We start from the raw sequence: 22,837 nt of genomic DNA on the forward strand, positions 1-22,837 counted from the left end.
CTTTGACCGCATGACTCTGACATGTCTTGTCCGAAGAGAAGGGGTGCACCTGTTGATGAATATCAAAACAGTAATAGCAGCTTTGGATCTTCTGCCAAAGTTTTAGATTTGCTCTGCATGACCCTACAATGTATTTAAGCTATTACTAAAGGTAAAGAAAAATCCCTACAGTCCCACTATCTTATATTCTATCCTAAGATTAAAACACTACCTTTATTTTTTTTAAACCAGCTACATTCTTCTAAAACAGTAAGCGCACAGTGACAGGCATTTTAAACAAGTACTTCTTATTTATTCACAATTTAGATAAAGTTTAAGGAAAGACAAAAGAAATACAAAGGACAACATCAAAATGAAAAGGAATTTTAGTGATTGAAGGGAGTTTCTACAGCCAGTGCTCTCCATACACTTCCAAATGTTACCCAAATACTGCAGATGCAGATTTCAAATCAACCCCATAACAAACCGCTATGACTATTCCCTTTGCAATTAAACTGGGAATGGAAGTTAGCCACCGTTTATCTATCATTACACACACCACCAAATTCTTTCAATTGCTGCTTAAAGCTGCATTTATCTTTTACAAGATGGATTCTGCAATACATTTTCAAGTAGCATTTCATTTTGTCGGAGCTCCGCTATAAAAAAAAAAAGTCAGTGTCAACCTTCTGTATAACAAAACAGCTTTTGATCTTGCTTGTGAAATTTATGCAATTCAGAGCAGTGTCACACTTGCAGCTTGGAGGTATCCTTGGAGATACTGCAACGCTTCTGCATTCAGACTAGTACTCAGCATTGATGGAACCTTAAAATATGATAGAGCAGAAGTGTCAATGTGCGTATACATTAAGCTACTGCTACATCCTGTTAATTGCCGTGTCAACATACTGTACAAAGTCAAATGACATCCTGACAGCAGCAGTTTATCCACTGTAAATGCAGTTGCTGGAATTACAATTCCTGATACTGACAATATTAAGTTTTATGTAGTACTTATCCTAATTAAACATGAAAGAGGAGGTTAGCAAACTATCAGTTATTAAAGCAGGTATCTGGATACAGCAAACAGCAGATCTCCCAAGCAATCTTACTTACCAAAATCCTGAAAACAAATACACAATGGGATAAAAGTCAACTTAAATTTAACTTGTTTAATTTAACATGAGTTGCCTGAGGTTTCCTGAATACATACAATTGAACTGGAGACAAGTGTTAAGCTGTATACCTTCACGTGGATAGATTTTCATGTAAGAAATGGCATATTAATCTTATCACTATAAGAAGGGCTAATATTTTTCACATTATTTAGGTTAGTAGGAAAACAACGTACAAAAGCTATATTTAACGAAAACAAAATAGAAAGCAATACCTAGCATTCTGCTTATGATATACTGCATCTTGCTGAATTATCAAACACTACCAGAAGAGACCCACTGTCATATAAGCATTTTTTCTCTGTAGAATTATGTTTAATGTGCTGTGTATGAAAGTCACCTACCCTGCCAGGGCACGCAGTAGACAGTTTGTGAAGAGACTGTGCCAGATGGATTCTAGGATTGTTCACCATTTGACCTACAGGATCGTGCTCTTTTTTCCCAGCAAAGGCTAGCTGAGAGAACGCAGTCTGATATCCTGGAGTATCTTCTATGTCAATGAAGTGTTCTTCGTCAGGGATAGTGTCATCCTCAGGCAGCTCAAAGAGCCCAATGAGGGCCTGCAGCAAAGGAGTCCTATATGGAAAGACGGGGGACGAGTGTAGAAAAATACATTAGGACAGGGTGTTTTTTTTGTTGTTGTTTGTTTGTTTGTTTTTACAGGAATGTTCAAGTTATTCAGAACCCTTTCAACTATTTAGTCCTTGCAGGTACTAGCTCAGCTATTGAACGTTTATAGTGCCCAACCTGAGCTGAACTCAAAGAGCTGTGGATGTGTATATTTTACAAGCATAATGTGGATGTTCACAGTACAAACAGGAATAATATATTTATTTTTGATCAGGTCAAATCCTCATGAAACTTATCTATGAAAAGTAATTCTTTTACAGATTACACCTTTCCTCTAATAATATTTTTCTTCTAAATTCTCTTCAACAGTTACTGAGTTCAGGCTACCTGACAACCTGGACTGCTAGACTGGCTCACAATCTTACCAGATAGCTTTCCCCAAAAAGCTACTGTCACACTAAGATCTTACGGTGTCTTGCTCAGGTAGTAAGTATCTGTGATAAGGTTTCCTGACTAGCAGAACAGCTATAACAAAAACTGGTCCTAGCTTTTCAGAAACAATATAAGCTAAAAGAAAGGTAGCCTATTTTCTTAAATGCAATTCTAGCTAGCCCAGTCAGTGCTATCTTCATCACAAAAATCTCAAAGCTGTTCTGGCACCTGCTTTGAAAATGTTTTACTTCTTGAAAAGTGTGAAAAGCCTTAAACTAAGCCTCATAACAGCAGCAGGCCTGAAAAAATCACAAGAGAGTATTTTGATGAGTAGTTCACGTTTTCATAATCAAGTAGCTTCACCAACAGAACATGAACTGTTCTACATACCACAGTTTGGTGTACTCGGTGTCCATCATAGGAGGACATTCTGTTAGTATTTTTGTAATGCCAACAGCACAGATTTTCTTTTCAACTTGTCCGGATACTTTCTGTATTTCAGGAATTATAATTTTCTCCAAAACCATTCCAAACATCCTATTATGACATTAAAAGAAGTATTAGAAAGCCTTTTCAGCCTTTTAGTGACAACAATCAGAAACAGTATGAGTCACTAGAAGAGAGAGAAAAACAGAGAATTTGTTACAGTGCTGCCCTGTCATAGTAGATGGCCGGTAGAAATTAGATAGTAGAAATTTTTCATGAAGGGAGAAAAATAAAAATATCACTCTTCCATTTTTATGAGCTGCTCATGAGATTAATGGTCTTAAACAATCAGGAAGGAACTATGGGCAGCATAGCAGAAAAAGAAACATTGCTAGTCAAAGAATAGTAGAAGAAACGTCTGGCTAGTCAAATTAGTGACAAATGCAGTTTGCAATTTTAGCTAAAGGAGACAACCATTGTCTTTTGAAGTAGAAAAAGTTACACGGCAGTCTTAAATAAAAATCATACTAACTTGGGCTGTATGCTGTCAAATATTTCTTGAAGAGCTAATGCCCCATATTTTATGCAGTACAAGTTAATGAAGACTAGGAAACCTATAATGAGAGAAAGGATAATCAGCAGCAAAATACATTATAACAAATTTGTCAAGGGGATAAAAATGGTAATCTTTGCAAGTGTTCAGTTTTAGTGAAGTACATTAACTTGCTACCTTTAACCCTGTATAAAAACCTGCAGACCTTTTCACCTACCCTAACATGGCAATAACCCACCTAGGACAAGATTCAGTCCTTTCCCCTTGTATCACTTTAAAAGCATTAGAAAAGCTATTCCCAAACTTTTCAGATTAAGGATCATAAGAAGACTTCAATGCTTTCACCTGAAAACTTCATGCAATGTAGTTATTCAGATCAGGTGTGAACCCCTTTTCACGACCTTTGTACCGGAGCACAGATACAATGCATTAAAAGCATCACTTAATTGGTTGTGAAAGGCCACTCTAAGTCATTCTGTCATTCTTCCTCCTATCAGTAGGAGGCATTAACCAGATTTCACAGGGTTAAATAATAGATACTATGTAATTTGTGCAGCAATAAAATCATTAAAATAATTTAAGCAGTATGACAATAATCTTCCAGTTATAGCAGCAATAACCAGCATACCTCAGTTAATTTGTCACAGTTCTGCTTATTTACCACAAAACTTTATCAAGAATTTATAATATTAAGGCAGAGTGACATGGATCCATAGACTATTTAACAATAACTACTACTATAAATAAGAGAAAGGAAGTGTGGCCCATATTATTGTGTTGTGCAAGATTAAATTGTGTGTTGGAGATTAAATAGAAACACTTTCAGATAACAATACACAGAATAAGAAAGCAGAAGGGAATACAGATTTCTTTCCCTTCATTTCCAACTCTTTCAGTTCCAATGAGGTTAAGTGTGACCTTTTGTGTCAACTTCCCCACGTACCACCCTTGATTACACAAATAATTTGAATCAAGTCCCTGATGTTAGCAGCTCAGCACTCTCCCTTTGCATAATCACAGGACATGACTGCATACTTATTCAGTACAGCCGCTCGTTCTAAACTGTTGGCATCACTGAAGCTTTTCATATAGCAAGAAACTTACTTTTAATAAATTTTGTTGTTTTGGAGTTTTGAAGTCTTTGGAAGAGTAGAATGAAGATCTGTTTCCTGTACTGGTCAACTGATTCACTAGGAAGTTAAAAGATTGGTTATTCAAGCCATACTAGCATTTTACTCATGTCATTTTACAGAAAACATGTATAGAACTGTTCAAATATAATTTACTGACAAATGTAGCATTTTTCAGTTGTTAAACATTAACTACAAAGTGTACAAACATACCAAGTATTAAAGTCCACAGAAATTATTTTTGAATGTAATATCAGCTCGTACTCACGGAGGCATGTGCTCTATAATACTATTTAGAAGGTAGAATCCTTGATGGTCATTAGCTTTAGAGGCAATCAACTTCTGAAACACACCTAACAATCCAGGCTGTAAGTAAAACAAATATATAACACTATACAACAGTTCTTCATACATGATCTACCAGCAAGCTGACCCTTACCATCTAAAACACACAACATGGCAAAAGCTTTCACAACCTGAAACCAGGATTCTTTCTGTAGGAAGGCAGATTTCTCTTGGGACCAAATGATCTTTCTTTGAGCCTCAAAATTAGCCTTGATCAAATGAACACCAAAGCTAATTTGAAAATGCATGTCTGCTTCATCATTGGCATTGTCTAATCAAGTTTGACTACAGCAGATCATGCAGCAGAAGTAACAGAAGCTAAGCATGCAGAGTAAATATCCCCATGAATCCACTAATCCTCAGATTTTCCAGCATTTTGACTTGTCCTTACTCACAATTCTGGAGACTGTTCCAAGAAGAACCTCCAAATTTTCCCCATCCAGTGTGTTCCACGTATGTCAGGTAAGAAAGTTAAACCATAGAAGCTTAACTGCTTCACTGTACTAAATGCAGGAATTTTGCATCTTTATCAACAAAAGATGAAGGATTTCTCTTTTCCCCCATAATGCAAAACCATTCCAGAAGTCTGCACCCACTTTTTTTTTTTTAATTTAAAGTACAAATATATATTCTGCAGAAACCCAGGTATCCACTAAAGAAAAAAAATCCTTATAATTTTTTATCTTAAATCAGTATGCCTAGAGGCAAACACTGCTACTAAAACAATACAACTTACAATTTTGTCAGCAGCAGCACTTGCTATTGTGTTGGCACCCCGCTCTAAATAAGCCTGCAGGAGTCGGACCAAAGGCGGAATATTTCCTGTCCTTTCCCATAACACTGGCTGAAGTAGATGAGGAAATAATGCCATATAGGATGATGGGATTTCATTTTTATGCATCTCCAGAAGTAGGGACATCACTTGAAACACATATGGAATGAACTCTGGAAAAGAAATAATGACACTTATAAATTCAGAAAAAATGGTCACCTGTTAAGTCGTAAGAACCACGTATCTATTGAATAAACCTACAGTTGTAGGATATTGACAGAAATATTCCTACGAATAAAACGTTGGAGAAAGTATACTGCTTCTCAAATTTAATTATTCCAAACATTTGCAAGCACTGTATCTATATATACATACACACTTCCTGTTTTCTCTTTTGGTGTTTCAGAGGATGGAATACGAACTACTAGAAACAGGGCAATGTAGGTAATAAGAGGATTTGGGGTTAGTGATTATCAGATACTTTTAAGGTGGAGTTTGTTTAAAAAAATAATACAGTTGATTTATCCAATGGAACAGCTCAGATTCTTCCTAGAAGTGTTTATTAGGACTGTGAACATCCTGTGTTCTCACTTGAGTTTCCTGTGCTACAGAAAAAAAACCTGCCAGAACATAAACCATGACAATCAATTACAGCAGAGAGAGCACAAGCACTTACTGATTTGAATTTACCTTGCACATCATTCTGTAGTATCTCAGTGAACACCATAAACAAAGCCTCTTCAAAGCTGCCAACTGCATCAGGGTTTGCTTTGCACGTTATCCTTATTGACAAGCATATTGATTCAAACATGTAATGGTTAAAGTGAGGTTTGCTTGGATTCTAAAAACAAGTTATGAACAAATAAATCAACTTAAACTTGCTGCCAAGTCACTTATTTAGCAAAATGTATTTTTAGATTCAACTGAATTCTAAAAGAGCAATTGGAAGTAAGGATACTATGCCTTATTAATAGGTTGATGAAATTATAGATTAAAGCAAATATTGAAAAACTTTTAAAAAAATGAGTTTGTTTTTCTAAGTCTTTCGAATACAGGTGTTTTTCAGAATCCCTACATGAACTAACACGCAGTTATAGTATGATGTAACAAAAACTCTGCAGCTAAGTTTAAATTACCCATAGTAGTAGTTCATTGGATAGTTGATTAAGGTATTCTAAAGCATTCCCTAAATTAAAAATCAAGAATATTGAACATGGAAAAATATTAGTCCAACTTGAACAAGGGAGACTAAGAGAATTTTACCCACCAAAAGCAGGTGGGTAATTTAATTTATTCCCACATTTCAGTGTATAAATTTAGTATTAGTCTCAGAAGTTTCCTGGACAAAGAATAAAGGAGTTGCAACAGAAACAGATTATTGTAATGGTGGCTCCTGCACAAGCAAACATTTATACTAGAACAAATTAATATTATAAAAAGACTTTATATGCTGTTCTCAAATTTCAGATGAAAGTGGGGGAAAATGATTTGGAAGGACACCCTAACAGGAATAAAGTACTTCACTGGGAGGCTATTTTTACTTATTTTAATCAAAGTATTGAACAATTTGTGATATATTAACAGAATGCAAACAACAAAGTATACATAAATCTTTAAAAATATTGCTCTAAGAAAAAAAGCATCAACACTTGGCCCAGATAGCCTGCTCTTTACCTTACTGACAGCCAGCAGTTTCTGTGTAAGCTGTGTGATGACAGAAGGGATGTAGGGAATTATCGATTCCTGCAGCAGAGAAAAACTCCGCATGATTGCTGCAAATTAATTGAAAGTTATTAACTTCTGGAGAGAGGTAGATGGCAGAAGTATATGTCTAAATCTTTACTTTTACCATTAAATCAGATCCCAAGGAATTAAGTACAATAAGGATGAGTACGTATTGCAAGGGCAATCAATCTATAATAATAACAAAGGATAAAGCAAAGCTTCATTATTGCCATTCTATGGACTGAGCACAGAAGACTAAGCAACTCACGCAAAGTAAAAAGATGTTCTTCACAAGTCACAATACCATTATGTTTAGTATTTCTCTTTAGTTCCATAAATTTACTGAAAAATGACTTAATACTGGCTGGTAAATAACTGTAGGCTGTACAGACCACTTTAGCATTTTTGCACAAAATTACGCTTTTCTAATAAAAATTTCAGTAGCCTCTAACTATAAGCCTTCACCTCAAATTAACCAAGTTACTCTTACAGTGCAGGACTCGCACAGCACTTACCTTTCATAATGTATTCATTTTCAGAAGAGCCAGGAAGCGTTAGTGCTTTAAACAGGTTTGTTAGCAGCACTTCTACAAATGGTGCCATTTCTGCAGCTGTAATACTGTAGGAAAGCACAGGGTTTTAATGATTAAATTCACTCACAAACTTCAAGCATCTTACAGTACCATAATAGCAAGAAATGAAAGATCCCCTACCAGTATTTCACCCATAATGCACAAAAACTAGATAGCAATGAATTTAATTTCTGCTTGGAAACTTACAGAATACTATTATTTGTCCCTCTCAGGGTAAACAGTCTTTCAAGAGCGTGGGCTGCATAAGTATGGACCACAATACTTTCTGCTTGAAGATGATTGATTAAGAGAGGAATAGATAACAACAGTTGTTCCTTAGGTACCTAAAAAAAAGTGATAGCAACAAATTATATAAATTACAGAAAAATACAGATGGTTCAACATTAGAACAGAATCACTGAACTCGTCAACTGTAAATAGAAAGCATGGCAGAAAGAAGAAATCTCAGAAGGCTCCTCCAGTTGCTAAAACACACCTTGACAACTGAAAAGTATCTATTTCTGTCATCTCCTGTGTATTTCCCCTAGAACATCAATGCTCTTTTAAATGCATATATTCCTAATGTTTATTTCTTTTTCCACTTTACTTTGTCTTAATGGGTAATTAAATCTGAGTGGGTCGCAGGACTAAGCATGCAAAGATACTCAGTCCTCCAATAGCATATGGAGGGAATATAGGCTACATGTCCATTTGATATTTATAGTAGCAGTATCATTTACTTTCAAAACTCAAAATTCAGCAGGAAATGTTATGTATGGCTGTCTAAACACCTGTTGAGTTAACATATGGCCAAGTAAGATAAATTAGGCTTGGCAAGTGTAAAGTAACAGACCACAAAATGTTTTTACTGTAACAGTAGAACAAAAACTTACTTGGCTCCTAAAAATCATGATATATTTGATACCATCAGCTTTTAGCACAGGGAATTCATTCACTGCAAAAGAAAAAAATACACATTACTGAACATATTCTACATATTAAAAGTGACATTAACCCCTGAATACCCATCCCAGGTAATACAACATCTTTCTGTTTTGCTTAGTTTATGCATCTCTGTCTGGGCACTCTGCAATAACATTAAACATACTGTGCAACTGCTCAACGTTAAAGTTCCCCTTCTGGCTCTGATTCTAGCAAACTCCAATGGCACGTTCCAAGACACTCCACTACCCTCTGAATGTCATAAGATAATTGCTCAAGTATAAATACATCATGTTGCTTGAACCTAGACACCTGTAGTCTCATCAACACACACTAGTACAGGCTGCAACCTAGACTTCAGTATTTTACCTTCTCCAGGTTTTGTTTAACATAGATGCTTGTTGTAAGGTCTCAGTTACAGAAGTCAAATTACTTTGATTCAACAAGTTAAAGCATGTCAGCAGATAGCAACCATGTGTGTACATGCCCTGATCTTGCAGACAGCACGTGATAATCCACCTTTGTTTAAAAACTCATTAATCACTGGTCAAACTAACTTGAATTACTTCCCACGCACCAGGTGGAAACAGGCTTCTGGCTCAGAGATAATGCTGATATAGGAGCACATTTTAATTTGTACTTGAGCCTTAAGAAACAATGGTTACAATCGAGGTTCTAGACATATCACAAAAGATAATGCATGAAAACTAACGTTAAACTTACCACTAGGAGACTTTAAGTCAGGTTGAATGTGATTCACAAAGAATTCGGTCAGATTAACAAGTTCATTAGCTTGTGTTATTCCATGCTAAAAAAAAAAATAAAGTATGTTTATGTACATGCTATCACTCAGCTATTTTTCCCACTAGTTCTTGTATCTTTTTAATAAAAGCATTATAAAGAGTGTATGCACATGAAAAGATGCAATTTTAATAATCCCAAGCAGAGGACCACCCAACTTCTTAACTTTTCAGTGTCTAGGTTTCAGCTGTAACGCTACAGGGGTTCAAAATTCATAAGCCTTGAGTTGAGGAATAATAGCATATAACAGTAATAATGAACCACAGTTTTAGGCAGAAAAACATTAGCAGCTTAGCAGCTTATTCACTTGGTATGTTTTTTTGTTGTTGTTTTTTTTTTTTTTTTTTAAAATGACAAGCCTTTTGAAAAGGAAGAGTTTGTCACATTCCAATTCCAAATGAGAACAGCAAAATTATAATAAGTACTTCAGTTTTACCTGATTGCCATTTCCAAGACAATAAACACTAAAACAACATGAGACATTATGGAATATAAAGACAAAAACTGTGTCACTTGGATTCCTTCTAGCCTGCTCAACACCACTCATCATCTTCTGTAAAGCTGGATTTGGCCATTCCATGGCTTGTAAGCTCTGGCTCAGGAGCATGTGAAAACTCACAGATGCTGGACCCAAACCAATTTTGTTTCTTTTCACTGTTTCACAGATACTAATAAGACCTGCCGAATGGTCACATGTGCTTGTTGACTTTGCCCAATCTATCTGAAGATGATATACCATCACATTTCCATCAGCTGTGAAAGTATTATATTACAGATGACTTTTAGTCTCATCAACATTAAACTACTACAAATCTAATTATTCCCATTTAGAAGCAGAATAAAAGGAATCGCATCAACCCTCTAATCCTCATAGACATTATAATTTTTGAACACTTATAGATTAAAAGAAATAGCAGTACCTTCTGTGTCTGAGCTTTGGATGCCAAAGACGTGACAAGGTAAATAGCTGCATCTTTGTGCTTCCAGTTAACAGATGGATTCTTCGCATATTCCTGCAGCATGGAATTAACGTATCCAGAAAAAATCCCTGTCACAGGCCCCTCAAAAAACTTGCACAGGCCTCTAACCAGATCACAAGCTGCTCTGCGTCTGGTGTCAATATCTGCACAAGAACAAAAGGTTCTTTGGGTATGAGAAAATACACAACTCTTTATGTTACTAAGCATAATAATAAAAATGTATCAGAAACGCACAGCTTTTCAAGCTACAGTCACACTCCACATTGATGCCTAAGAACACATTTAAGTCTTTTTACTTACTGTAATACCAAGGGCTGCTTGCACAACAAAATGAGGAATGGACACCTACCAATAATACAAGTGTATTCAGTGTTTTCAATGTACCCTACAGAAAGTTTCAGCAAGGATGCAGGGGGAGGCTTTTTACTATCTTGGTAAGTACACACAGAAACGTACTGATTCTGGCAGTTGAGTTAAATTCTTCCCTGTAACAGCCTCTGTGGTGATGCGTTTTAGACTGGTGACTACAACTGCCTTAATTACACACCAGTGTTTTGTCTCTTGCTGAGCAGTACTTGCACAGTGTCAATGCTTTCTTTTGCCTTCTCTCTCTGCCTTCCAAGCAAGGAGGCTTGAGGTGGGCAAGAAACTAGGAAGGGACACAACCTGGACAGCTGACCCAAAGGGACCGAAGTGCTGTTATCCCATGCCGTGTAACATCATGCTTGACAACAAAAACTGAGGGTAGAAGGTTTTTGAAAAGGCAGCCATTGCTTGGGGACAGGTTGGGCATCAGGGTACTTATGGAAAGTGATAAGCAATTGGCTTTTCCTTCTGTTTTCTTCCTCTTTCTTTCACTTATTAAACTATCACAACCTATGAGTTTTCTCAGTTTTACACTGCCTAGTCTCTTCCCCATCCCATCACAGCAGGGTGGGGAGTAAGCAAACTGCTGTGTGGTGCTTAGCCACTGGCTAAAAACAATGAAACAGTATTTTTTTTGGTAATAAACTTGTCAAAATTAATTGTCTCAAGAAGAAAAGAAAACAGCTCAGCTGTTTCTACATACTAACAGAAGACTACATACTAACATACATAACTAACAGAAGGGACAAAAGGAAAATAAAGCAAGTGAATTTAGAAATGCACTCTATATTGCATTTAAAGACATCTCAGAAGAACACAAATATGTCTTGTCTAAATAGCTAACAAGCTTTTATAAGCTTCACTAATACCTGTAAGCCTGGGTAAGAATGATAAAATATTTGCTTGACAAAAAATAATCAAAACTTTTTCCTCTACTTCCAATGTACAGAAATTTCTCAAACCCATTATGAAGTTCCAGTCATCTAAAAGAGTCAGTGTCAGTCAGTGCAATGTCAGCGGCACAGAACAGCCCATACAGAGTTATCACACAGATCTAGACTTGGTTCATTTGTGCGCTGACCTGGCTGGAGACAGACAATCAGAACATCAAGTAGCTCTGTTAGCACAGTGCTGTGTTTTCAGGACAGTTATTACAGTGGCTGGAACACAGTGCCAGCATGCAAAGGCAGCCTGCCATCCAGCTGGGTTCATCACAGATTTCTATGCAGAACCGGTCAGAGTTTCAGTTTAAACACGAAAGACTAACAAATAGAGGCAGAGAGTCTACCCATGTTATTTAAAACTCCACGCACAGGAACTAAATACACAACTATGGCCACTACTCAGCATTAACTTACAGGCTATATTTGCTGATATGAGAACATGCGCAGTGCAGGAGACATACGGATTCAGTTAAGAAAAACTATTAAGAACATTGGTCAAAACAAAAAGACACTGGGATGGGCACATCCTGACAGTAAACTTGACCAAAAAACCTGATAAAATATCTTGAGGAAGAAAGCTTCCCAAGTTCAAAAATAAGTTTTAAAAGCCTCAGTATATTGCTTCAGCTCTTTAGAGCTGTATTTAAAGACCAAGTATTCTTAGTATTAATCTGTGGATTACCAGATCCTTCCAAATCCCTTCTTATATATTCTTCAGAATTATCTTCAAATGCTTCTTCATCAGCAGCTGAAAATATAAAATACATAGGAGTTATAATACTGAGATCTGTTTTATGCTAAAAAGAGGTATCATTATGAACTTACTATTTTTTTCAAGTACTTCTCTATAACATTCATAGAAATTAATCAGAAATATCCAGCCTGTTATCCAGCCTGAAATATCCTAGCCTGTTCAGCTTGCTGCCCCATAAACTGCAGTCTTTCATACTCATGAGCTAATGCATTCCTGATTTAAAAGACATATTCAATACTAAATGTACTTAAAAGAGTTTTCCAGAGTCATAGACTTAGAGAGAAGCTTCTTACTGCTGTAACACATTTGGAACACACTGCATTTTAGATATTTAGATATTGTATCTAATTTAGATAGATTAACATAAACCCATCTTCGAGAAACAGACATTACAATTTAGTAGGCTGTATATCATAGAATATCCTGAGTTGGAAGGGACCCTTAAGGATCATCAAGTCCAACTCTTGAATATCCATATATCCATGCCTATCCATGCCTTCAATTACTCTGGTATTCACTTTAAGCATGAAAAAATATTGATAGCACATGACTTAGACATTCTATATTTTTTCAATTTGAGATCACAATAGGACAGAAAAATCATTAGATACGTTCATACAACAATTTTACAAAGCCCATAGCACAGCAATTTGCTGTAGAAACTTCGTTTTGATTCTAGTACTCAAGCACTTGGGATGTGATCCTCAATTCTTAGTCCTTTAAAACAAAACATTGTTATAATTACAGTTATATTTTACTGTGTCTTTGAAAATTTGTATCTTGAAAAGTTACCTCTAAATTCCATATTGGGAACAATAACTTTTTCACAGATACTTGTCAATGTATTCTGGTCTTCAAAGAGATGCTTGTAATGTGGTCTTTCACAAACTGAGGCCAGAAACTGGATTGCATTGCTAACCAACTAGAACAGAAGCACACACAAAATACATACAACTTTAGCATGAATGAATAATTTATAATTCATTATTAAACTTGACAAGATCAGTTTTTAACAGCTTACCAAGTCATATTTCACTTCCTGGCCTGTTGTGACTAACAGATTCCAGATCGCTGTTACAAAACGTGGCAGGTAGGGTTGGAATTCTTCATCATATTTTTGAGCATATAAAGCAGCATTATCACAAATTTGTGATTTCAAGAGCTCCAGTAACCCAGCTTCTTCTTCATCCTCACATAAAACAAAAGTAGGAACTTAAGCATCCACATTTCAACACTAAAGTATTAAAAGTATCAACATATTTCAAGGAACACAGTATTATTTTACATTATTTTACGCAGTATTATTTCTAAGTAGGTGAAAGAAATCCATCCCATTTTCCTGAAACTACTGTATTTTGCTGATTTGTACTGGAAGTGCACTACAAATCATACATTTGTGCTATTATATCCGTAGTTCACGTAACAGTACTACACACTTTAAGTGATTTAGAACTGATAAGATTCAGTGCAGAATTAATTTTCCTATTACATTTGTAAAAGGTAACACAAAACACTGAAAATACACGTTCAGGAGGCACTCTATCTTGCTACTTTAAATTGATATAGTTGATAGAAGTTTTTTTTTTTTCCCCTCTTCTCCGTATCAGCACATACGTTTTTTGGTACCGCAAAGCAAACTGGAAAAATATGTTGGAATAATATTAATAATTAAAAAACACCACACAAAGAACACCCTCCCTTTTTTTTTAATCCCAACTTTCAATTTTAATGCATGTCAGCATGCAACTGCATGGATGTCTGTGCTGGGCAATGGCCCACAGACAGAAGAGCAAGAAAACCGATAGGCAAAGCTTCTTTTGCACCATCACTAGCCTAAAATGACCACGAAACTATAGCACAAGATGTACTTAATGTGTCCCCTACATATTGTAAAGGCATTTATAGTTTCATTGGCTCCACCACGTGGCAAGCTACTGTACTGCATCTGGAAGATCACAGCATTTAAAATGAGGAAAGCATTGCACAAAATGAATTTGAGCTTTGATGACTTGGTATCACTTTTCACATGTGAAACTACTAATACTTATAATTAAACAAAGACAACAAATAGTAAACTAAATTACTTACAGATGTCATGCCTTATATGTTCAAATATTTCAAATTCTTTAAGATACCCTGTTTTCTAAAACAGCATATGAACCATCTGAAAGGTATAGAAAACCTGAACCCTATGACTCAAAAAATCAGGCTCTTAGACAAACTATTTGTATTTTCACATTTGTACCAAGGTTACTTTAACAAATCCCCTCAAAAGAAGATATTCACTGACAATTATTGGTGATTTGATTTCTGCACACAGCTACCTATACCTATAACTAATACGTAACTTCAAGAACTGGAAACCAAATTCTTAGACAATGGAGCTACTTCTCTTAAATCACATTTCCTTATAGTCATTCTATTTCTTTGTTTACCCAACAAAGGGAACATTACATCACCCAGAATTATACCTCAATTCTCTTATCAACCCTCTCCACCGTACAGAGGCAAAACGGGAGGTTTATGCAGTACTTACATCAGTCTGCAAAAGTTTATTATCTAAAGTTAAAAGCGTATGAAAATTTGTCATCCATGTTTCCATGTTATCTTCAAAAAACTCAGGAAGATCCTGTGAAGGAAAAACACAAATCAACATTTTAATTTGTGATTGCACTGCTCAGATAATATACCTTTGTTTTAAGTAATACGTATCCACCTTATAATCTACTAAGGGACAATGAATTGTGGAAAATAAATATATGAAACAAAACACTACCACCTTGCCCTGCCCTACTACAAAAGCAACCCCATAAATGAAAACCCTACAGACAGAGGCTTTGCAGCACATTTCCAAAAACACTAGTTGTTTACACCCTATATAGCCTACAGCTTTATATGGAAAGAACTTAATTGCCTCTGTCTCTTAGAATAAGAAAGCACAGACCTTCCTTTTAGCTCCAACTTACTCTTTTGCCCAATATAGAAAGAGCAGCCCAGCAATCAAGTCCTTATCATCACACTTCACAGGGTTATGATCATGTTGAAACACTACACATCACCTCAGCAGTCTATTTTTACCATTTTTCATACAGCGCATTTGTTTAATGCTAAAAAATTTAGATCTCATTAAAATAAAAAAACCCTCTACTAGAATTGCTTGCTACTATAGTGCTAAAGTTACTAGTTTAAACTAATTGACTTTCATCTACTTGACTGAATTCGTATCAGTACAGATGCATTAATAAAAGAGCACAGCAAGTTCAAACTCAAGCATTTGACTTTTGTCTTTCGTTGCTCATACTCACAGATGGCCTTAAAGGCTGCCTCAAATGGATTCTATAAATAAGAGCGTAACAGTTTTGTGAAATTAAAGCAAAAGTATTAAAAAAACAAGGAGATTCATTCACCTGAAAATTTAAACTGTAGAACAGCTTCGCAATTAGAATGAGAGAAGAAAATAGAACCTTCAAAGCACTAGCATCATTTGCATGTGTGCTGCAAAGTTCAATAGTTGCCTAGAAAAAGACACAAGATTCAGTGAAGTAACACACACACAAGCCACATCAACAAGTGATAATGAGAAGTATCACATGACACAGTATTTTTTACTTTTCTTTTAAACTGGAAAATACAATTCTTTTTCTTCCTCTTACTGATCCCATCTCATTCCTCGCTCTAGCTGGAACACCATTAACAGTTCCAACTGTTTCTAAGTTTTCATTTTGTAGACATTTGCAACAAGCAATTCAGAATGCTAGACTTGTTTTTAGAAATTATTCAACAATAAATACCTTAAAGAGGTTTGTCAAGGGCAATGCAAAGGCATCAAGTACAAGTTTGATCTCTGTCCATAATGCATTTGACTTAAATTCATGGCGGTACCTGACAAGTGAAAAGAAAATACACAAAAAATATAACAGTCTTCACATTTCTTCCTAAATTAACTTGTGAACAACTGATTTTTCACACTGGACCTAGAAACAAATCTGGTCAAGTAAACACAAGAACTAAACAGCATAGTTAAAGCTATGAAAGGTGTAAAACTTGATAACCACTTGAAGTCTTACTAAAAAGTCAATAAGCATAACCAGAAGCAACATAGGCAAACTTTGTAAATACAAAGAAGTAAGTCCAGCAGTAAAAAGTCTGAGTCAAACAATTTTTTTTTGACCCGTATATCCATTCCCTTATTTCCAATACCTTTTAAATAAAGAGTGAGCAGTACGAAGGACCCCATTAATGACATGGAAATCTCCACTTTGAAAACGATTCACCATTTCTGTCAGCAAGTCTGGCCATTTCTGAGGGAAGTCTTCCCGACCAATAATACTAATAGCATCACTTAACTGGAAAGGAAATATAACCATTACATGATATAATAGCAGACTACTTATAAAAAGAATGCAGCTATCATGCCAGATGTTACAAATATTTAAGAATGCTTATTGTTCTTGTCAGATTCAAAAATCATCAGGTTAAGCATCTACTATTTTTCATCGCAAGAAATCTCACTTTCAATCCAATGTATGTGTACATGCAGTTTCACTTTCTACAATTAATATACTTAACCACCTAGTGCTGAAACTTAGAGATATATTTTTTAAAGTGGGCAGAAGTACCTTCAACAATATACTCCCAGTTATTTGGATAGGGGTGATGTCACTGGAAGAACAAGGGAGAGCTGCCAGTAACCACAGCCTCTTAGACACACCTGCAATATTCTAAAAGTCTCATGGACACAACCATAAATTGCCTTGTTACCTGCTTTTGTATTTGTTCTGGGCTGCTAAGCATCAAGGGCACTATGTTGGCTTTAATGGCTATCCTGTCTGATTCACAGATTTTGTTCGGTTCATCCTCCACCTACAATTAGAACAATAATTAAGTCATAGACATATTAGTATACTCCAGGCACTGTGCAAATACCAGTATTTCGAAGCCAAGAAATTTATGCAACTATTACATTGTTGAATTCTTTCAGCACACCAAATCATGTCTGTCCTCATTTCTGCTAACCTCAGAAATTACTGTGTGCAAGCTGCCTCAAGCCTTATTTTCTAGAAACTGTATAGGAAGATAGATGCAGGTGACACAAAAATGTTAACATGGGCTTTAAGAATTAGCCAACCAGTTTAAAACCTTGTCAGTCTGTAGTGCCAAGTGGTAGTAAATCATGGTATCACTATTAAAGAAATAAAATACCATGGCTTATCACCAACCAGTGACAGTCACATTACCTGTGATGGCAGCACTGAAGTTTAGAAACCTAGAAGTCATCCAGCACTGCAGAGTAATTCAACAATCTTAAGATGCCTTTAACCAGATGGCACTACTACACTTGTACTTAGATGAAGAGGAGAGAGGTGGTAGTGAAATGAGCAACAGCAAATCCTACTTGTTTGAGGTTATTTATGAGATTTTTTTCCAAGGAAATTAGGCTTTTTTTTTTTTTTTTTAATAAGACATGGAAAGCAGCATGGGTGACTATCTTAAAAATACTTTAAGTAAAACTAAATCCATGAAAAAAAAAAATTAAGTACACTCTTCCCTCTCTCCAGAAATGCCCTACACAGCTGGCTTTCCGGGGTCTACCAAATCGAAGTGCTTAAGTAAACAGAACCCTTTTCTGCATCTGAGCTTTGTCTCCATCCATGTTCAATGCTATTAAATTATACCATTTGATCTAAGTAAGGTAGCCTTGAGGCTGTTCATATTCATACAGCTTTCAAAATGAAAGCTTCGATTTTGAAAAAAACAATGTGCTTGAAGTCACACAGCAATCCTACCAGTTCCCTGGATGAACTTACTGCAGAGCATCTCCTCCTACTCCAACACAAAACCTCATTCTGAAGAACTTCAGTAACCCATACCAAGGAATACACATTTTCCGAGTGCAATTTCTACTTTCAATACTCAATAATAATAAAGATGCAATAATAAATAATAATAAATAATTTTCAATAATAAATAAATTTCAATAATAAAGATGCAATTTGGAGAAACAACTGAAAATGCAGTGTTAACACAAAGTTCTAGAAATTTCATGCTAGCGTGAATGTGCCGATTTTAACAAATGCAACCAAATCTAGGACTGCAATAGCTTCTTAATATTTGCATGACAGGCAGGGGAAGAAAAGTCACATGCAAATTTTTAAATAGGCAGAGAGACATAAAACAGGAGTGCACATCTGGTACTCTTTCAGACATACAAATGGTTCTTTCTGGGAGACAAAATACAAATACTAGCAATTAATATCTTTCATCACTGAAGGATTTGAGCTCTTGAATGTAATACTTTACAGCACTAATTAAATTCCACTAATGAGGAAAGTTCTAAATGATTTTTTTTCCTGACATCTTCAAAATAAAGATAAAATGAAGTTAAATGGCAATATTTCTATCTTATGTCTACAAATACTTCTACATATTAAACTGTCAAGGCTTCTATGCCCCAGAAGCACTAACATGAAAGAGAAACCAGCATCACTGCTTCCAGCTGCAGTCTGGCTGGAAACAGCTCTAACACTACACCAATAGATACAGGCCAACCTGGGCAGCTCACAAATACAGACACTTTGCAATCATTTTGGTGTAAAAACATTATAGTTAGTTAAATGGGCTGTAAATATTGTATTTCTAAAGAAGTATGATAACAGGAAGAATTCTTCCTTCACCATTTTATCCCCCAGCTCTATTTCTTTTTTAATAGAATGGATTCCAACAGAGGAGGTTTTAGTCCCTTATCTGTAAGTTACGCTTTGTGTTTGTTTCCTGTATGATCTATCTTCTCTGGCAAAATGAAAACATACAAGCATTCTTCAGTTCAAGGTTACTATAGAATACAGTACTGGATCCTACAAGGATTACTAAATCTTAGCAGAACTACTCACTAGAATACCTACAATTCTCCAGTTCCTCTTAATGTAATTCTTGAATGTTACAGATGCACAAACTTTGATGACATTTTCCTGTGATTTCTCCAGCAGCGTTAAGAGTAACAATGGATAATTCTGGCTTCCTTCAACTGACTCAAGAAACTTTTCCGCTGTAAGAGAATACAGTAAGGTTAGCAAAGGCTGAACTGATTTTCTAACTGGAGTCCTATGATTTCTCAAAGGTCTATTTAAAATAATCAACACACAAACACGTCTCCAGAGCTTCACAAGAACACTGGGTAAATAGCAAAAGGTACTGTAGCTTCTTTATTACTAAGCTCTTTAATGCCGCTGCTATTAACAAAAGCTCTCAATTCAAAGCAGGCTGTGGAAATATAGCCTTCTCAGCATTTTTAAAAGCCATGTCCTGACAGAAGCCAGCCCCTATTCATCATAAATAGCATCCCTGTTTTAAATAACAACAGAACAAAAAAAAAAAATCAGGAAAAAAAAATGAAAAGCAAACAGAAATTAAGTTTATATTTACATCCATCCTTCATTAGGTGTTAAGTTTTTGTTTTCTTGTTGTTTTTTTTTTTTAAAGGAGACAGAGAATTTCTGCAAAAGAACTTCTGCATAAACTTTAGCTGGAGTTTGTTATATGCAGACTGAAGAGCTAAAATGAAACCAAACTTCTTGGTCTCACACGACAATCACTTACCAGGACGCCTTATAGCAGGATCCGGATCCAGTGTTTTCTTTAGATACTCAGTTAAGGTCTGTAAATTGGCATCGCTCAACTCCATTTTGGCAGAACCTATGACCCACAAGTAGTTTTGTTAAAAACACAGATTAGAAAATCCATCCTATAAGCTACGCATACGTAAAACTTGATTCCTCAGAAGACACCCATCCACTCTTTTAGGCTACGTCTCATAAAGCACGGTCTCATCTTACTTGTCTGGTGCAATAAAACAACAGCTAGTGTGCACTAAACACAAAAGAAAAAAATATCAAATTTTTCAACTCCACATAGCCGTTACTGGTTGGTTTATTGAAACCAAGCTCCTAAAATAGGATCACACATCCAGTGAAGCATTACTCAGGTACAGCGCAAGACGATCACTTACTCTTTCATGACAACATGAGTTGGGTTTTGCTTTTGAGAACTACTGTCAGCCACAGAAACCTACCCCTGGTTGAAAAGCTGCCTTAGGTAATTGCAAATCAAGCAATTCAAAGTGCATTGGAGAGTAAGGGTTTGCTTAAAACTAAATACTCATTATCTACAGAAAACTCTGAACAGAAAATGAACTTCTATAAAGATAAAAGACTGCACACTGACAAAGGGGTTGTCCACCCTGCAAAAGTAACTCACACTAGGGCAGGCATTCATTTAAACAGCAATACGTATATCAGAATAACTTTGTGCAAATAAATCGAATTACTCCTCTCTAGTCATCCTCCCACAGATATTCTCATACCACAGTGACAGAGTAACTTCACAGCTTCAATTGAAATAATTAAAATCACAGTAACACTAAAACAGCATCAAGAAACGCTGTAATGGATGTGTTGTGTAGGGTATCACCACCTATTACAGAATTATTTAGATTGGAAAGGACCCTGAATATCACCAACCACCACCAAACACTACTAAGTCCACCACTGAATCCCATTACTAAGTGCCGCACGCACCCATCTTCCTCACCGACAGCATGGCTTATTTGCCAGAGAAATAACAAGGAACCAAAGGCTATTTTTCCTCTGGAGTTTCTAAGTGTTAAGACTGAAATTTACTCAACCCACTTTGCATCTATTCTATATTGACACTCAGCGCAAAAAACGCAGTTTCTATTTAAGCACGAGTGCAAAGGAAGTGAGTTTTAATAACTCCACTTATTCTGTGCTAGCTGTGTCATTGTAAGAGGGGGAGCAGTGTCCCTCCCTTCTGGGGGTTTACTTGCCTGAAGCCTTTTTCACTTGTTCACATCAACCAACAAAACCCTAACAGAGTACAAGGTAAGCAAACAGCTCCAGCAATGGTCGGCTCATTTGTTCTCCTATAAAACAAGCTCATGTGTCAGTGGTAGATGCTGAAACAAATACTGAAGCCTTTCACTATTGAGGGTGGAAAAAAACAAAGATCTGCTTTGAAAAAGCTGGCAAGACTGAGGTACAAACCCATATGGAAATCATTTATAAAAGCCTGGACAAGGAAGCCAAACTCAGAGCACTGTTCGATACAGTGGGGATCCTGCCTAGCCTCTCCCAAACGCCTGATGCCCACACGGCACACAGGGGTCGAGCTGGCTTCGGGCTTGTTCTGAAGGCCAAAGGCGATGACCTGAAGCCGCTGCTCCACGCCGCCCACAGAGCTGCGATGTTCACCGCCGGCTCTCAGCTCCTCACCCCCTCCTCCAGCTGTTCCTTCCCCTCTGCCTCCCACGAGGGACGCGAGCGGCCCTCACCGCAGCAGCCCCGGGCTTCTCGCTGCGCGCCGCTCCGCGTCCCCTCGGCAGGGCGCAGAAGACGAGAAAGTTGGAAGTTGCAAACTCCCCCTGCAGAAACCCCCACAGGCGCCCACCGCTTCCCTGCGGCGCTCCGGCCGGCAGCAGACAGCTCAAAGGGGAAATTAAAAATAAATTCCCCCAAAGCGCGGCCGGCCTCGCGCTGCCAGGCGCCTCAGCGAGCTGCTCCGGCCCCGCCGCCGGGCACGGCCCGCCTGAGGGGCGCGGGGCGGGCTGGGGGCAGGCCGGGGGCAGGCCGCCGGGTCACCGCCACGGGGATCCCACACGGATCGATCACCACAGATCACCTCCGCGGCCCCCTCCCCTCCCGCGGCAGGAGGCCGAGGGGAGGCCGGCGGCGGGGCCGGGGCGCTGAGGGGAGCCCTGGGCAGCCCGGCCCCGATCCCGGCCCCAGCGCCTCAGCCCGGGATGGCGCCGGGGGGGGGGGAGGGGAGGGAGCAGGGCCCCGCCGCCCTCACACTACCTCGCTCCCCGCCACCTCCCCGACTGACAGCCGCGAACGCCAATGCGCGGAGCCGCCTGCCAGCCGCCGGCCAATCGTGGCTCGCGGGAGGCGGGCCGAGGCGCCCCAGCATGGTGAGCTGCGCCTCTCGCTGCGCCTCTCGCTGCGCCGTGGGCCCAACGGGCCGAGCGCGGAACGGAGCGCCGCCGAGCGCTGCCCAGGGCCGGGACGCGGGGTCGCGTTAGGGCCGGGCGGCGCAGACAAAGCTCACCTGGCGGCTGCCCCGGGGCGGCGGCGGCGGCGGCGGGGCGGGCTGGGCCGTGCGGGCCGGGGCTGCGCCTCACATTCAAACCGCGCCGAGAGGGCGCGGCGGCGGCACCGTGACGGCAGCGCGCGGGGCGGAGGCGGGGCCTGGCCGCCGGGCCAATGGGCGGCCTCCCCTTCCGCGCGGAGAGCCAATCGCGGCCCTGCTCCACACACGGGGCTGGCGGCCAATAGGCGGCCGCGGCCCGCTGCGGAGGGC

At 38.2% G+C, this 22,837-nt stretch overlaps 1 protein-coding gene across 3 annotated transcripts; it reads right to left on the bottom strand.

The window, feature by feature from the left end:
* Positions 1-270: 270 nt before the first annotated feature.
* Positions 271-22,746, bottom strand: CSE1L (chromosome segregation 1 like). 3 transcript variants are annotated; one of them, XM_068700539.1, is made up of 25 exons: positions 22,586-22,746; positions 20,063-20,158; positions 19,369-19,511; positions 17,228-17,329; positions 16,667-16,812; positions 16,258-16,348; positions 15,874-15,981; positions 15,003-15,095; positions 13,488-13,655; positions 13,259-13,388; positions 12,395-12,460; positions 10,343-10,545; positions 9,345-9,429; positions 8,573-8,634; positions 7,887-8,023; positions 7,623-7,726; positions 7,057-7,154; positions 6,073-6,223; positions 5,347-5,555; positions 4,534-4,631; positions 4,240-4,325; positions 3,115-3,196; positions 2,547-2,693; positions 1,499-1,730; positions 271-805 (listed from the first exon to the last, which is right to left on the bottom strand). In XM_068700539.1, the coding sequence occupies exons 2-25, from the start codon at positions 20,145-20,147 to the stop codon at positions 716-718; spliced, it is 2,916 nt and encodes a 971-aa protein (XP_068556640.1). In that variant the 5' UTR covers positions 20,148-20,158; positions 22,586-22,746; the 3' UTR covers positions 271-715. The 3 variants fall into 3 exon arrangements, with proteins under 3 accessions (XP_068556640.1, XP_068556641.1, XP_068556642.1); XM_068700540.1 differs by lacking the exon at positions 22,586-22,746 and adding an exon at positions 21,813-22,287; XM_068700541.1 differs by lacking the exon at positions 22,586-22,746 and adding an exon at positions 21,754-21,774.
* Between the last annotated feature and the right edge of the window lie 91 nt (positions 22,747-22,837).

The sequence above is a fragment of the Anas acuta genome, chromosome 16 (genome assembly GCF_963932015.1).
Source record: "Anas acuta chromosome 16, bAnaAcu1.1, whole genome shotgun sequence".
Lineage (NCBI taxonomy): Eukaryota > Metazoa > Chordata > Aves > Anseriformes > Anatidae > Anas > Anas acuta.

Bases quoted from the DNA above. Each gene is read 5' to 3' on its own strand.
- CSE1L (XM_068700539.1), bottom strand. From the start codon at position 20,147: ATGGAGTTGAGCGATGCCAATTTACAGACCTTAACTGAGTATCTAAAG. The intron at 6,224-7,056 runs GTAAAGAGCAGG...ACTTGTTTTTAG, and splicing joins AACTGCTGGCTGTCAGTAAG to AATCCAAGCAAACCTCACTT. The intron at 806-1,498 runs GTAGGTGACTTT...TCATATTTTAAG, and splicing joins CTACTGCGTGCCCTGGCAGG to GTTCCATCAATGCTGAGTAC.